Source organism: Xenopus tropicalis, chromosome 9 (genome assembly GCF_000004195.4).
Source record: "Xenopus tropicalis strain Nigerian chromosome 9, UCB_Xtro_10.0, whole genome shotgun sequence".
Classification (NCBI taxonomy): Eukaryota; Metazoa; Chordata; class Amphibia; order Anura; family Pipidae; genus Xenopus; species Xenopus tropicalis.
The window spans coordinates 63,825,010-63,842,712 of NC_030685.2; the positions used below are offsets into that span (position 1 = coordinate 63,825,010).

At 34.5% G+C, this 17,703-nt stretch overlaps 2 protein-coding genes across 4 annotated transcripts in view; both read left to right on the forward strand.

Annotated features, from left to right (window-relative positions):
- Positions 1-17,703, forward strand: part of ttn (titin) — a 222,150-nt gene that overhangs the window by 34,365 nt on the left and 170,082 nt on the right. For 2 of the 3 annotated variants that reach the window (XM_031892916.1, XM_031892917.1), the window contains exons 39-44: positions 358-642; positions 749-874; positions 1,493-1,681; positions 3,214-3,762; positions 4,329-4,850; positions 5,924-5,971. In XM_031892916.1, coding sequence (XP_031748776.1) covers positions 358-642; positions 749-874; positions 1,493-1,681; positions 3,214-3,762; positions 4,329-4,850; positions 5,924-5,971 — 1,719 coding nt within the window. The remainder of the gene's footprint in view (positions 1-357; positions 643-748; positions 875-1,492; positions 1,682-3,213; positions 3,763-4,328; positions 4,851-5,923; positions 5,972-17,703) is intronic. The other variant, XM_031892918.1, reaches the window with a different exon arrangement.
- On the forward strand, positions 6,765-16,713 carry LOC105948415 (muscle M-line assembly protein unc-89). The gene is made up of 2 exons (XM_018097324.2): positions 6,765-6,857; positions 7,008-16,713. Exon 2 carries the CDS (start codon positions 7,010-7,012, stop codon positions 15,080-15,082), a length of 8,073 nt encoding a protein of 2,690 aa, XP_017952813.2. The 5' UTR covers positions 6,765-6,857; positions 7,008-7,009; the 3' UTR covers positions 15,083-16,713.

Here is a 17,703-nt window from a genome sequence, read left to right on the forward strand (position 1 = left end):
TGTTGTGTATTTTCCCATAATTCATTTTTAGAAAGAAAAACAATGCAGGTTTGCAGAAAGTATGTTAGCGGAACAGATAATTTCCAATTGATATAACATTGTTATAACATTATAGCCAGCATATTAGTTTTCGCATTCGTGAAATCACCCAGAAGTACTACCATTAAATGAGAATAATATTAAAACATGTACAATGGCACCTGAACCCCCTAAAAATGAACACACTGCCAATAATCCTTCTAGGATCGAATACCTAATTACATGTAATTTCTGTTGATATATATTATTCAGGAATTTTCCTTTATGTTATTAAAAATTCAAGCTAGTAGGTGACATTATTGTCTTTTGTTCCAACAGCTCCAGAACCACCTGTAATTATACAAAAGCTTGAACCTTGCACTGTGGAGTCAGGGAAGCCTGCTCGATTTACTACAGTAGTTACAGGCAAGCCTCAGCCCAAAGTAGCCTGGTTTAAGGACTCAACACAGCTTTCTGCAGGCTTCAAATGCAAGTTCCTTCATGATGGACAAGAGTACACAATGCTGCTTATTGAAGCTTTCCCTGAAGATGAGGCCCTATACACCTGTGAAGCAAGCAATGACTCTGGAATGGCTTCTACATCAGCTTCACTCACAGTTGAAGGTAAATGAAAAAATATATACCGGTATTTTGCAATTTGCAGTACAAATAAAAAAACATTGCAGGAGGAAAGTAAAGACAAGTATTTACTATATATTTTTTCCTTTAGTTCCAGAAGTAGTTTCTCCTGACTTGGAAGCACCAGCCAACCCACCTGAAATCATCACACCACTTCGTGATGCCGTCACTTCGGAAGGGCACTCTGCATGCTTCCAGTGCCGTGTCTCTGGTTCAGGTCAGACTGATTGCCCTTAGTGTATTATTTTATTATACACAGATACAAATTATGTCAGAATTATGCAGTCTTCAAAGGTTCCATTTTTTAGATAACTCAAGATAAAGCAGATAATTACACAATCTCAGTTAACTAGTGCTGCTTGCTACAGATTGTTGAATCCATCATATGTATATATTGTTATTTGTCTACACATTTTCACAAACATGCATATGAATACATAAGCACATAGTCCTTGATATAACCACATTAGTTTAATGCTAAAGTGTTTAAAGTAGTAGTGTTATGATATCCTGCATTTGAAGCAGTGCAGTAAAAATCCTATCATCCTATCATTATTAGAATGGTTTGAATATCCAAGGATAAAAGTCTTCACAGTACAGTTTTTATTTAATACAGCACTTTAAAGGGTAAACTGTAGCTTCCCAACATAAGATTAGCTTCTTTGTCACCAGAGAACATAACCTTTGTCAGACCTCCTAAAGGGTCTGTCCAAGAATGAAAGTTTGGTAGGTCCATATTTGAGCAAACATAGATCAACAACAAATCAATAGCTGCCCCAACCAAAAAAGCTGTGGGCCATAATGATTTACTCTCAAATGTTGTTATTTTGAACAGACCTCAAAATATCTTGGTACGCTAAAGACAAAGAGATCAAGCCATCCAAATTCTTTAAAATGACTCAGTTTGAAGATACATACCAGCTGGAAATTGCTGAAGCCTATCCTGAAGATGAGGGAACTTACACTTTTGCTGCTAGCAATTATTTAGGACAAGTCTCCTGCACTGCAAATCTCAAGCTAGAAGGTACATCAGCAGTTATATTTTATACTATGTGTGTGTATCAATCAGTCATTTAACAAGAGCACTAACAAAGTCTCTGGTTGTCATTGTCATTTTACCCAACTAATAGCGTTACATTATTCATGCTTGCATAATACATATTCTATGCAGAATATGGAACAGCGATATTATCTTGCATTGGAAACCTTATATATTTTTTTCTTCTCTTTGCTATGCATTTCCTTCACCCTGTCAACTTTGCATTTTAAAGGTGCAGTCTTTCCATGTCACATGACCTTGCAAAAAATACATTATATAATGCAAACAAAAAAAATATCTTTATTTGTGTTCAGTAAATTCAGTTTAAAAAAGAGGCCCACATCCCTGCAGAAATACATATGTACATGTGCTTGATATAAACATACTGGAGATTTAAAAGAAAAAAAGACTGAATGCATTGCAGGTGGCAAATCATTTCAGGAGAAGAATTCTCATCATGCATATACTATACACTGCATTATTGTGGAAGGTATTTGTAATTTATGCCAACTAAGTCTACCTTTAAGTTTTCAAATTAAGGTTGGCCTGCTTCTTTTTTTAGAGCTTAAAAATGGCGTGGAGCTTACATCAATTCCCCAATGGCAATTTTCTTCTCCTGGTTCATTAAAGAAGGACCTGGTTGGCCAAAGTCCGGTCTTCACTCAGCCTATTTCTAGCTGTCAGGTGCAAAGTGGGGAGACAGCCAGATTTGTAGCAATAGTTTCTGGTTTGCCAAAACCTGAAGTTAAATGGTTTCATAACCAGCAGTTAGTCCTTCCTTCCAAAAATATAATCTTTCATTTTGATGAGTCACTTAATACAGCAATACTAATTATAGTCGACGCCTATGTAGAACATGCTGGCGAGTACACTTGCAAGGCTAGAAATAGTGCTGGTGAAGCAACCTCTATGGCCACCTTATCAGTAACATCTGAAGGTAATCCCCTGCTCTTTACCAGTGGGGTTTATTTTAAGAAATTTCACCCGTACACTTTTACTAATCACTGGAACCTATCTCACAGCATTCACATGGTTTGGTGGGTAGGTAAAGAAATAATTTAGTAACAAGTTTAACACAATACCATGTTCACCCCTTCCTCACTTTTCCACACAAATACCACCTCCCAAACTCTCTTTGAAAAAAACATTGCCAATAGCCAATTTATACTGATGGAATATATTTTCCAGCTGAACCTACAGTAGCTAACCTATCTATACCCAAAAGCATTCAATCCAGTAGTGACTCAAGTGTCATTCTTATTTGGAATCACTAAGGAATATTCTTATCCAAAGAGGATGGCGACAAAGAAAGAAGATGCAACCTTCTATGTCCGCATGAACTTTGAACCCTCCATCTTGTCATTTTTTTGTAAATGAGCATGCATTTAGCATGCATTATTCTTTGGTGATCTGTTTGATCTATACCAAATTATTTGTTTTTATCATAAGGCCCAAGGGCAATGTAGTTGTTAATTTTCTTTTTTTTTTTTTTTTCTTTTTTTTACTTGATTACACAGTGCAATCCGTAGTTAGTCAAAGTCCGGGGAAAGCTATTGCAGAATCACAATCACAATCAGTATCAGAAACCAAAGTATATTTAAATGAATTTAAATCAATTCAAGGACCTTCCTCTGGCAAAAGTGTAAAGGTTTTTGAAAGTATTTCAGAAACCTCTACTTTCATTGCCTCAGCCACGAAGACAGTAGAGGCTTATAGTGAAAATGTCACCATGCAAAATTCTGAGGAAATCTTTATCACATCACAAGCAAAGACAGAGGAAATTAGGGATAAGTCCCCAAAAATACTCCTAAAATTGCACAATATTACAGTGAAGTGTGGAGAAGTAGCCCAATTCATCTGTGCAGTACAAGAAGACTTCTTACATATTACCTGGAGACATGAAAATGAAACAATAGAAGAAACAGAAAGAGTAAAAATGTCACAAAATGGGAATGTCATGTTGCTCACTATACAAAATGTTCAGCCTACTGACCAAGGAACTTACAGTTGCACACTTAAAAATGACTATGGAGAGAAGACAACTACTGCTGTACTAACTGTAGAAGGTGGCTATTAATTTAACTTCTACCATTTACTCACATATTGCTCCATATTTTTTGTAAAGATCATTATGTAGAATTATTTGAAAGTATTAAATATTAAATACACATTGTGAAAAAGCAGATATGAGGAGGCATCTGTTTTTGGAAAAGATATTTGAAAAGTATGCATTATTTAACAATTTAACAGCAAAAAATAAACATGAACATCTTATAACTTACAAAGGCTTTGGTTGATAATTGATTTCCTTAAGGGGTTTGCTGCATGCAACTCTGTAGTTACTGAAGAATTAAATATTCAGTGATTTTATTGTTCTAAGCTTCAAGTAAATTTCAATTGCTTCAGTTAAGCAGCTGCTTCCTCCATAAGTTTGAAAAAAGTAGCAATGCCATGATTGGCACTTGATTTAACATAAAATACTATACTAACTGCAGGAAGATAAATATATTGTATATTGGAGCATAAAGTATTTTTATATTTCTTAATGCTAATACAACTAACCCTACATATATTTTCCTGTTTCCCTTAAAAGCAACAAAACTAATACTTTCGTGACTTTATTCTTGCCTAGCAAATGAAGCGCCAGCCACGGCTGTAGCACAAGTTAGCCTTGAAGCAGATAATAAAAGCTATAAAACACAAACAGAAATTCAAATTAAGACCACCCATGAAGTTGAACAAAAATCCACCACGAAAATATCCAGCATTTCTATAACACCATCACAAAGACCACAAGGGACTGAAAGGCAAAGAAGCCAAGATTACTTTCCTGATGTTGTGCCCTATGAAGAACTAATAGAATCTTTGGCTTTAGTGCCAGAATTTCTTGAAAAAATGCCCCCAGAAACTTTTGTAAAAGAAGGTGCCGATGTCTCCCTCTTTTGTGTTATAAAGGGCAGGCCTGCCCCTTGTGTTATTTGGCTTTTTAACAAACTTCTGGTTGATGAGTCTGCTTCATGCCTCTTAAGAAATGATGGGTCCCTCTGCAGTTTAAAACTTCTGAAAGTTCTTCCAAAGCAGAGTGGTATATACACATGCAAAATAGTTAATGCAGCAGGACAAGCTGAATGCAATACTCATCTGAAAGTGACAGGTTGGCAACTGCATGTTCCTTCCTTACTTGCATATCATGTATGCAATGGCTACAGTAAAAAAAAAAAATATTTTAGTTGGCAATGAATTCATTTATGTGTTTCCATCCTAGTATGAGGCATGTAAAGGCATGTTTACATATCCATCTATGCTCTACCTACATGGTAAAGAAACCCAATTTACACACATATGCACCCAGTGTCTACAATGTCTACATAAGGTTTCATCCCAATGTATACTTTTGTTTATTGCATGAGCCTGTACTATTTGTGCTTGGAAAATTTTTGCCACTGTCGAAACTATAGGTTCTGTGCTTCTGCTTGTGTGTGTACTGTTTTGGGAAGAGGAGTATACCCTCCCTACATCAGAATGGGAATGGGCAAAGTCTTCTTACCTATTTGCATTCCAAATGTCCTGAAGAATAATTATTTTGAACTGCCGTGCAGTATAGTCGTATACAATGCATAAAGCTATGTATTTATAGTAGTAAATAATTCATCATTGGGGGTTCCTTATCCCAATCACCCTTTAATATTAAAAATATATGATTGTCAATGGTGACACCTTATTAATATAACTAGAAAACAGTGAAGACAGATTCTTCCCTGCATATATACCACCTTGCCAACCATTTATCTGCTACTGCATTCCAATGTCACAATTCATTGTCAAACCACAGCCTGTACAGGCTCATTATCCATGCCTAAAACTGACATCCCAAGATGTTTATGAAGAAGTCATGAAACTTGAAATGCAAAGCTTGCGTTTTGTATCTTATCCTGACTCTACTGTGTTTTATTTAGACAAGAAATATATATATATGGTTATGTTTGGTGATTTCAAAGTCTCTTGAACTATAACTGGCATAAATCCATCATGTAAAAAAGTTTTCTCATATGTTTAATTAAAAAATGTATGGTAATTCTTTTATCATGTCATCAGAATTATATTAGTTTGCAAATAGGTTTTAAATTTGCTCATTCCTTGGGAAAATAGGTACTAAGACATTTATGTTACCAGCAATATAAAATACAAATGTAAGCAAAAAAATGACAGTATTGTTTTTTTTTGCAGCCCTTGAAAAAGTGCTTCAATATAGAGAGACGGAAACAGAAGCGAAAGGTACAGTGTTATGATTATTTAGTATTTTTTTAAAAAATGTAGGCCATTTCAACTGCCTTCTGCCAAAATCTTTATTTGAAAAAGTATGTTTCTGACTGCTTATCAACCAAAATGGTTGCTTTTATGTTTATATGCTTTTGTCAAAAAAGGGCTGCTCTCTCAAACTAGCATAAAAATATGCTAAATGGAAAAACAACTGTAATACTCCAATGCTTTTGAATGCTGCATGACTCTGCCTTTTGTGAAATACAGTTTGTTATAAGGATTGTTTTACATTTTGCCCTTGCAACAAAACAACTAGAGTAATGCATGAAAAGGTTTTAGTGCAGATTCCTTTTAAAAACAGTAATTTTAGGAATATTCTCTCTTGTCTGCATTTGATGCTAACAGAAGATTCAAGTACAGTTTTACATTTTTAGCAAAAAAAAATACCATGCATCCAAAAACCTTACATGGCTTGCAGATGGCATCTAGTATGTACTCAATGTTGCTTGCTTTTTATTTTTTTCTTTTGCATAACATTTGAAAGTACATGGCTGTATTAGTTCGAATAAACGCCTTCTCATTATTGTAGATGATAAATAGATAGACACTATTTTGTATGCATTTAAAAATACTCTATTGAAAAAACCCACAATCACAAGGATTAGAAAGGGCGTTTATTCTGCTGTCTGCAAGTCAGGTAAGATTGTATTTTTGAAACACACTAAACCTCTTCGGACAGCTATACATACATAGAAAAGATGTCATTTCGAATTTTCGAGATTTCATTTATGTTTGTTGAAGAAGAGATTTCCACAGTTTGAAGAAAGAACATACAGCGAACGGTTATGGTGTCAGAATCTTTAATAAAGAACAAGGCGTTGCGTTTATTCGAACAAATATGGTGAGTGAATTTTTTTTTTTGGATTTATAGTTCTCTAGCATGAATATATTCCATTCTTATACTATAGAATAAAATATATATTTTGTGATTTTAAATAGAAAATTTAGGAAAGGTAAGCTTGTTTTAAAATTCAGATTTCGTCTTTCACAGAAATGTTCTTCAGTACGGATCCTGAAAGTGAGAGTGAAAATAAAAGAGACTTACGAGGGGCTTTTTCTGACACAGAAGATTACTTGGATCATGGACTTGTGTCTTCTGTGAGATGTGCAAGCAGAACGTCTTCCATAGGTTCCTGGTCTGAATGTTTAAAGCCTTCTTTTACTCAAAAACTTACTTTTCGATCTGTTTTAGAAGGCGAACCAGCAGTTTTTCGTTGCAAGTTAGTAGCTTGTCCTTTACCAAAAGTTTCTTGGTTTCACAACAACAAACCAATCTGTAAGGATTCTCGACGAACGATTAAAACAGATAGTGACATGCACATTCATAATTGCAGCTTGTTAATTAAAAGCGTAGAGGACAGGGATTCTGGAAGTTATCGCATATTTGCTATCAATAGTGAGGGTTCTGCAGAATGTACTGCTTCTTTGCTTGTTGCACTTAGAGAGGAACAGAACCCCAAGTATTTAGACTTTGTTAGATATTCAGAGAAAACTCATGAAAGCATTGATTCACTTGTTCAGAAAAGAAGGGAAAGCCGATTAAAGGTTGACCTTAAATGTGTTGGTTCTCCTTTTGATAAACGACGGGAAACTCAAATTTTGCATAGCCAATATCCAAAAAAGGGTTTAGTTAAGACGATAAGTTTTGAAAGACTCTACTCTCTTGATTCATGTGAGAGAAGGCGTGTCAAGAGACAGGATTTAGGTGAAAACGTTTTAGACAAGGAAATACAAAGAAAATTAAATCTTCTTCGAGAATTAAGAAAATCAAAAAGGGGGAGTAGAACTCTTTCCCAGTCATCTTCTGATGCATATTCTGATGCTGACCTTGAATCTCTTCTAAGTGACACTAGTTCTACAACTAGGCTCACTTTGACTGAAAGATTAAATATTGGAATCCCTAGATCTCCTGAAACTGCAGACATGAAAGAAAACCTCAGCTCTCGCTTCCATGGGGAAACGTTGGGAGACCATTTTATAAATTCATCAGTACCTCAGAAGAGTTCAGATGAAATTAAAATATTTATCTCAGAAAGCACTGATATAGTTGGAAGAGGTGATTTTTCTGATGATTACTTGATGCCTACAACCGAGAAGAAAGCTGACTTGCCTTTGGTTATTCAAAGAAAACCAGAATACAAAGTAGACTGGACTGACGGTAGAGTATTTACTAAACCTGATGAAGTATATGAAAGACACCAAGATAGAGCACTAAATCCTTCTCCTGGTAGATCGAACATACAGGTAAAGCTCACTGAAACCAGCTTAGACAGTTTAAGTCTATGTGAAGGAATTAAACAGCATATTGCAGTACCAGACAGCAAAGCTCCTGTAAATGTTCTTTCTGAAATATATACACAGGACTTTGAAGATCAGATGACAAAGGAACGTCTACATTTGGACATTAAAGATAAATCAAATGTTGGAAAACTGGATGATTTTAATTTTAATTCAAAGATCATAGCAAAAAGTCCCAAAGCAGAACATACTGAGGGAGAAATATATTTTAAAGAATCCAGTCCAATTAACAAATCCTTAAGCTTTAATACCCAGCAAAAAGATTCTCATTTAGTAGGAATCTCACCACAAATAAAGGAAGAAAAGTTTTCTGTGTCTGATGAAGTATACAGTGTTCCCCATCAAATCAGGATGAAAGAAGATGACCAGAAGGATGAGACTAATTTTCGTATTCTGAAAGAGTCAAAAGTTGCACAAAGGGACAGTTTTTACAACAGACCCTTAAAAAACATTAATGACCCTACAGAGAAAGGGGATGTAAAGATACACATTCAAAAGCACGATCCAATTAGATCTCGTTTCATAACAGACACTCCTGAAATTAGTGCCTATTCAGCAAAACATTATGAAAAAGACAATGAAATTAATTTGTACCAAAAGGCTTCACTAAGTGAAAAAGAAGCGACAAAAAAGAAGTATAGCAAGTTTCAAATTCAAAAGGAGGAAATAAAATATAAAGAGGTGACTTTGGAATCAGCAAAGCTATTTTCATATGATGAACCTACCACCACAAGAAATTTTAAGGAACTATGTGGATCGGATTTATTGGTAACATCTAAACCAAGAATTCGTAAAGAAGAGAGTATAAGTGAGGTTGACAAAGTCATGTTTTTTGATGAGTGTATGCAAAAAGATATCATAGAGAAGGAAAATAATGCCATGCAATTTGATATCCAAGAAAGAACACAGCTTGAGGGAAAAGATTCATCTTTTAGACCTTCATTTTATACCAAATCTGATTCATTAGAAAAAAAGGTGCAATTGGAATCAGCAAAACTAATTTCACATTATGAACCTACTGACACAAGAAACTTTAAGGAACTACATGGATCTGATTTAATGGTAACATCTGAACCAAGAATGAAGATAGAAGAGAGTATAAGCGAAGTTGACAAAGTCATGTTTTTTGATGAGAGTATGCAAAAAGATATCATAGAGAAGGAAAATAATATCATGCAATTTGATATTCAAGAACGAACACAGCTTGAGGGAAAAGATTCATCTTTTAGACCTTCATTTTATACCATATCTGATTCAATAGAAAAAAAGGTGCAATTGGAATCGGCAAAACTAATTTCACATTATGAACCTACTGACACAAGAAACTTTCAGGAACTACATAGATCTGATTTAATGGTAACATCTGAACCAAGAGTGGAGGAAGACAAGAGTATAAGTGAAGTTGAAAAAGTCATGTTTTTTGATGAGTGCATTCAAAAAGACATCAAAGAGAAGGAAAATAATATCATGCAATTTGATATTCAAGACCAAACTCAGCTTGAAGGAAAATATTCATCCTTTAGACCTTCATTTAATACCATATCTGATTCATTAGAAAAAGAGGTGGAATTAAAATCAGCAAAACTAATTTTATATGATGAACCTACTGACACAAGAAACTTTCAGGAACTATGGAGATCTGATGTAAAGGTTACACCTGAACCAAGAATGAAGATAGAAGAGAGTATAAGCGAAGTTGACAAAGTCATGTTTTTTGATGAGAGTATGCAAAAAGATATCATAGAGAAGGAAAATAATGCCATGCAATTTGATATTAAAGATCAAACACAGCTTGAGGGAAAAGATTCATTCTTTAGACCTTCATTCAAAACCATATCTGATTCATTAGGAAAGGAGGTGGAATTAGAATCTGCAAAACTAATTTCATATAATGAACCTACCGACACAAGAAACTTTCAGGAACTATGGGGATCTGATTTAAAGGTTAAATATGAACCAAGAGTGAAGGAAGAAGAGAGTATAAGTAAGGTTGACAAAGTAATGTTTTTTGATGAGTGTATGCACAAGGATATCATAGAGAAGGAAAATAATGCCATGCAATTTGATATTAAAGATCAGACACAGTTTGAAGGAAAAGATTCATCCTTAAGACCTTCATTCAAAACCATATCTGATTCATTAAGACAGGAGGTGGAATTAGAATCTGTAAAACTAATTTCATGTGATGAACCCACCAACACAAGAAATTTTCAGGAGCTACATGGATCTGATTTAACGGTAACTTCTGAACCAAGAATGAAGGAAGAAGAGAGTATACGTGAGGTTGACAAAGTCATGTTTTTTGATGAGTGTATGCAAAAGGATATCATAAAGAAGGAAAATAATGCCATGCAATTTGATATTCAAAAATTTGAAAAGGAAAAAGATTTATCTGTTAGACCTTCATTCAATACCATATATGATTCATTAGAAAAAGAGGTAGAATTAGAATTACCAACATTAAAAGAAACTGAATTTTCAACTATTACTAATATTCAAATGGAAACTAAGACAAAAACTGATAACTATATAAGTGAAAAGTCTTTTCGAGCATCATCCAAACCCTGCACACCTATGTTTACATCTGACATTGACTCGCAAGAAGTGTTTGAAGGTGAAAGATGCTCTTTCATTTGCAATTTTCGTGGTTATCCACAGCCAACTGTCTCCTGGTACAATAATGACATATCAATACCTCGTAATGAAGAGTATGTCATTACAACAACAGAAACAAGCTCAACGTTGACATTTATTTGTGTTCGTGCTCACCATCAAGGATCCATAACTTGTGTAATATTCAACCAGTATGGAACAGACACAACATTTGGACAGCTAAAAGTCAAAACAAAAGAAAGTGAAAACTGGGATGAGGCTGAAACTTTGATTAAATGTGAGGTACTTATAACTAAACATTTAACAGAAAGTGATGAGGAAGAGCTTGTATCCTTACTGGAAAATAATAAAGAAAAGCAAAAGTTTGATCGTGATGTAGATAGGTTTAGCTTGCAGGTCCCACAGGCAAGTTGTGATAAACCTTGTACATTAGAAGACTCATCCGCATTTCCAGTTGAAATTAAAATAACAGCACCAACTCCTGTTCCAGAATATGAGGAAGAATTAAAAGAAAGTGTTCGGAATGTTGAAAGTTCTACAGAACCTTCATCTGTGGATAATATAGCTCAAAAGATGAAGCATAAGTTTAAATTTTCGTTTGATGTAGCTGTGGAAGCACCAAAGTTAATAAAGGGAGTCAAAAAGCAAACAAAATGCAAAGAAGGGGATTGCACTTTCTTAGAATGTGTCATATCGGGGGATCCTGACACTTTGATTGCTTGGTATTATAACAATGTTGAACTCAAGAAATCTGATAAATACAATATACAAGAAACAAATGGAACATACAAACTTTCTATCAAGGATGTTAGTAAACTGGACATTGGGCACTATAAATGTGTTGCGACAAACAGAGCTGGGACAATTGAAAGTGAGTCTGAATTAATAGTTGATGATGCAGCTCAGGGTTATAAAACTCAACAAGTGGAAATTACAAAAGATATGAAAACGGATAATAAAATAATGAAGATGGACATAACACAAGCTGGTAATGAACCTAAGGACATGGAATCACGTTTTTGTCAAAACGCCAATATTGATATTGTAGAGAAAGTGGATAATACACAAGGCTTTCAACCTTTAAGCAATGTTTTTCAAGATGATTTGAAAAAACATATGCCTGGTATTGAACAGATAGACGTTAAAACAAGCCTTGATTTATTTAAAGAAGAATCAATGTCTAAGGTTCAGCATACAAGTGAAATACCAGCAGAACCCAAAGTAAAGGGCACAGAATCCAATAATATTAATTACTGTTCAAAAATGCAAGAGACTGAATTCACTGAGGCAAACAAACAATTGCCAACAATACCTAAAAGAAGACACTCTTTCGTTAAAAAACAATCTACAACTGTCGATGAAATCAAGCCACCATTGAAAGAGACAGCTGTAGAAACTGTTGCCGGTGAAAGAACAGAATTGCCAGTAGCACCAAGAAGAAGGCGATCTGTGGTAAAATCTAAATCTGAAACACAGCTTGAGATCAAAACAATGACAGAGGGTTTTATACAGATTACTGACAAAGGGCAAAATCTGGAGAATAAAAGTGAGGACACAAAGAAAGAGCTACCCACAGTGCCAAAAAGGAGGCGATCTATAGTAAAAGCTAAATCTGGAATAGACACTGAAAGCACACAGAATAAAGAAGAAATTGTTAATTTAGTAAAAGGCTCTTCTCAGTTTGAAACTAGTAAAACTGATACTAAATTGGTCGAAAAAATTCAGTTATCCAAAGAATCAGCATATGGGGAACAAATCCATGCTGCCTCAGAAAGTGCAGATATTGGGGTGAAACCTGGTTATGGAAGTGAAACACAGAGTACAGGGCATCTATCTGACTTTCAAGATGCAAAGTCCAAGTTTAGAGCTTTGGACAAAGGAACACCAGTAACAAAAGACATAAGTCAAACCTCAAGTTTAGAAACAAAAGTAAATCTCGATGATATAGGTGGAAAGGACCTTTTAGATGGCAAGTTAAAGTTACAGTTGAATGAACTAACTAAAAAGGATGTCAAACAAGAAGCGCAAGTCGGCAGATCAGAAAGTGATATTCATAAACAAGAGATAGCCTTAAGTGTCTATAATAATGAAAATGTTTTAGGATATCTTGAACCTCCTCCTGAAGACATTGAGACAGAGCCAAGAGACTTTCTAACAGAATACCTAGTAAGTGCAGGGAAACATGAAGTTTTATTACCACAAGAGGTCAAAAGCCCATCAGAGAATCAAAAAGGACAAATAACTGAACTGGAAGTTGAAGATGTGACTTTCAATGCCTATTATGATTTTTACAAGACTCGGTCATTAATTGACCGTTCATTGTCTCCAGAATCAGAAATGTCAATTGAAGCTGCTTGCTGCTCTAGTGATGAAGTTTTAGATCAAGATCACTTTTATACACCACTTCCCTCAGTCGAAGTTCAGTCTCCTTTAAGTGACTCATTTGTTACGCCAGCCAGTTCTCCTGAACGATATTTTACACCAGTTGAACACACATTCTATTCTAATGATGGAGATGGGCTGAAAAAGTATGAATGTGATACTACAGTGGCAAAAAGTATAGATATATCATACCTTTCTGGATCCTCAAAACCGGAAGACTACTATGTAGACAACATAAGATCTCATAATCCTGGAGGAGAAGCAAATGAAATGGGAATGCCTCCTGCGTTTATTAAGCCACTGCCTAAAAGGTGTATATATGAAAATACTACACTATGTTTTGCTGTGGAAGTTGTTGGTGTTCCCTTACCAGACATAAAATGGTACAGGAATTTATCATTACTTGCAAACTCAGACAGAATTAAAATATCGAGGGAAGGTCATTTCTACATATTTGAAATGCACAATGTTCAAATAAGTGAAGGAGGAGAATATTCATGTGTTGCCTCAAACACATTAGGAGAGGCAAGAACTACTACTCAGGTTGATATTTTACCTCATGATGGCAGATCAGTTGCTTTACCACCACCTGTGACACACCAGCATGTTATGGAATTCGATATGGAACCACTTCATACTTCACGATCACCTTCCCCTCAAGAAATTCTTTTAGAAGTTGAGCTGGATGAAAGTGAGGTCAAAGATTTTGAGAAGCAGGTAAAGATCATAACAATACCTGAATTTTCACCTGATAATAAGAGCATGGTTATTTCTCTTGATGTTCTTCCTTTGGTATATGATGAGCAGCTGTCATCCATATTCACAAGAGATAATGAAGATGTTAAAGTTAATTTTGAAGTCCCAGAGAAGCCACCATACTTTGTGCAACCACTGAGGGATTTGCATGTTGCAGAAAAGTCAGATGCAGAATTTAAATGTTCAGTTATGGGACTTCCAAAACCATCTGTGACCTGGTTTAAAGAATATATAAAGATTTCCCCAGATACTACAAAGTATCTTATTAAGGAGGATGGCACTCATCAAAGTCTTTTAATCCGTGGTATTAGCATGTCTGATGTTGGATTTTATACATGTAAGGCAGCAAATCATTTTGGAGATGTAACGTGCAAAGCTATGCTAACTGTTACAGACTTGGATTCAGTCGCTGAAATAGAGAAAGTGGCACAATTGCCAGATATATCTTTGGAAGGTGCAACAAGCATGCCTTGCAATTATGATTTAATTGTAGACAACACTGCTCTAGATCCCAATCAATCAGAAATTCAACTTGAGTTTGAATTTGAGGGTAATGGTAATGATGCTAATAGAGCTCTAGAACTTGTGGCCATAAGCAACAATGAACGTGAAGAGGATGGAAAGAAATGTATAGATGTAAACTTTGATGTTTTTGCTAAGCCTTCTTTGGAGAAAGACATACAATTCAAATCTAAGGGCTCTGATAGTTGTTGTTTTGAATTTCAGATTACAGAGTCACCCCCCAAGTTTAAAAAAGTGCTTTCTGATTTAGCTATTCAAGCAGGAGAAACAGCTTGTTTTCAATGTTTAGTTAATGGATCTCCAGTTCCAAATGTGGCTTGGTATAAGAATGACATATTACTTCATGGTGATAGGTACAATACTAAAGAAAAAACACCAGGGTGTCACCAGCTTGAGATCGGCAATGTTATCCTTAGCGATGAGGGTCAGTACAAGTGTGTAGCATCAAATGAAGGAGGAACTGCAGAAACAAGTGCATTTTTAAAAGTTTCATAAATACTTTGCTTGATTTATGGCGGACCCTTCTGAGATGACAAAACCTTCACTGCCACTTTAGAGATATTCTTTTTGCTTGCTTACTGTGAATATTGATGGCTAGAATTATGCATTTGATGCAGTGTATATAAGTATGTTATGCTACAATTCACCTTATCAAGCTGCAGTATGTCTATGTTATCTGTCTTTACTCAGTCTGTTCATAATCAATCCATGTTTTATTTTATTCTATGCTTTAAAAATAAAATGTATAGCTGAAATGTGAAATGCTGAAATTTGTTAAACAATGCTATATAATAGAATCTACCTATGTACTGTATGAAGCTTTTTGATGATATTTAATAAGCTAGCAGTATATTACTTATGCTTAATTCATAAACACACATTTAGATTTAATACTAACATTCAAGAATCTGAGAATTTTTTAGTACAATGATATGAAATGCTGAAGTAAAGGGAAGGCACATTGTGTAAAGCAAACACAATTGTTTTTATAATATATAAAGACAGAATTTGGATGTTCAGTGCTCAGTAGCGCAGTAGCACTAAAACATACACTGTGAGCATGTACTATTATTTACTCATTTTTAAATTGAGACATATACCATATTTTCCTATTATCTACTTAAACCAGTTTTTGAACCAATGAGGAAACATTATATTATGGTACAGGATGGAAACAAAATTACTTCTAGTTCAGTCCAAAATATGTTACAACATTCTCATTCATATTAACAACACCTGATGCATTAACTGTATGGATTAAGGTAACAGTTGTGTATGTTGTAGTTCCACCCCAATGTTTACAATATTTGATTATTTGTCACGTTTAGTGATGGGTGAAATTTTTTGGCAGACATGGATTTGCAGCGAATTTCCGAGTTTCACCATAAGCGGATTTTTTTCACAAAAGTTCACTGTGGGAAAATTCTCCATGTGACAAAAAATTGTTGCCTGTGTAAAAATAAATAGTTGCGTGTGTCCAAAAAATGACGCACGTAAAAAAAAAAAATTTGACCCACACAATATTTTTTCGTCGTTTTGGCAAAGCGAAACAGGACAGATTCGTTGATCACTAGTCAGGTTAATTTATCAAATAATCAACATACACTGATCAATAAACAAGACTGAACAAGGTGCAATGCATAACTCCATAATCTGGCCCTGTGTAAAGTTTCCTTACTAGTGATGAGCAAATGTGTCTTGTTTTGCTTCAGCGAAAAATTAGCAAAACGGCAGAAAAATTTGAGAAAAAATGAAAAATTTGCGAAACACATTTGTCACAGACAACTTTTTTTGACACGACTAAAAATTGCCATGCGACTAATTTTTCTGTGGCAAATTTTTGTTGAAGTTTTACAAAACAATTGGGCGATGGCAAAATGTGGAAATTCGCTGCAAATCCATGCCTGCCGAAAAAATTCGCTCATCGCTATTCCTTACTGAACTTGTATGCTTCATACATCAAACTAATTTAAACTTGCATTTGTATTGTTTTCTAAATTTTAGAGAATTTTAAGGTTTTGTTTTCTATGTAAGTTTATGTAACCCTTTATAGATTTCATTAAGATTAATGTTACAATTGAAGGTTGCCTGTTACTTGCAAAATAAATTAAAAGAAACAAATACTATCGCTGTTATAAGTTGATTTATTTACATCTATTATACATATATACATGCATATATATATATTTACCAAAAAATGACTTCCAGGCCAGCACTCCCTATATAATATGGAGCTTTTTTTTTTACATATTGTATTGAAGTCCTTCTGTACAATGTGTAAGAAATAAAGAACCAGGAAAGAGCAGAAAATTATGGGGTAATGTACTAAAAGATGCAGAGTACACTCTTATAGTAACTCATAGCAACCAATCAGAAGCATGCTGACCAGAACATGTCACCTGCTGATTGGTTGCTAACCTTGCACTTTTTATTACATTAACGCCTTTGTTTCCTAAGAACACTGCTTTTTCGTACAAAACAGCAAATATAATTTTTAATGCATGAAATTTTCTTTTAATCTTACAAACCAACATTTCAAAAACAAACACAGGAATATTCCTTCAGCTGAACTTTTCGTTTATAAAGCCAACTGGCTCTATATACTTAACTGAAAAGTATGCTATTTCAAATCTTTGTTTTGTTTTACATTTTACTAAATATTCAATAAAATTATACATGAAATTAAGATTGATTTTGGGCTATTTTTTACTTTTGGTCTATATTAATACTAAAATCCTGGTCATGGGAATCAGACTGCTACCTGATTAATATTTTACCATTCCAGCTGCTGCTTTTGATTTTCCATTTTCCCTATAAGTGAAATCTAGCAGCCATGGAACATCAGTAAAAGTTTTTTTAATTTAATGGCTCATAGAACTTTGTTAAAATGTTAAAATGTATAATTACTTTACTGAATGTTAGGGAAACTGCAAGCAGTAAGAAAAAAACAGTTCCCTTCATTTTCATAGTAATACTCAAATATTTGAAAATTAATAATGTTAAAAAAAAATATGCTATCTCTCCTTTAAAATGATGGTAAAATTGGTGTAATCTTAACACATTACGGTGCCCTGGGCTTAATTCTTTTATTAGATTTTTTTTCATTTTCATTTGTT

What these genes read in the sequence shown, in the direction of transcription:
- LOC105948415 (XM_018097324.2), top strand. Translation starts at nt 7,010, where the DNA reads ATGTTCTTCAGTACGGATCCTGAAAGTGAGAGTGAAAATAAAAGAGAC.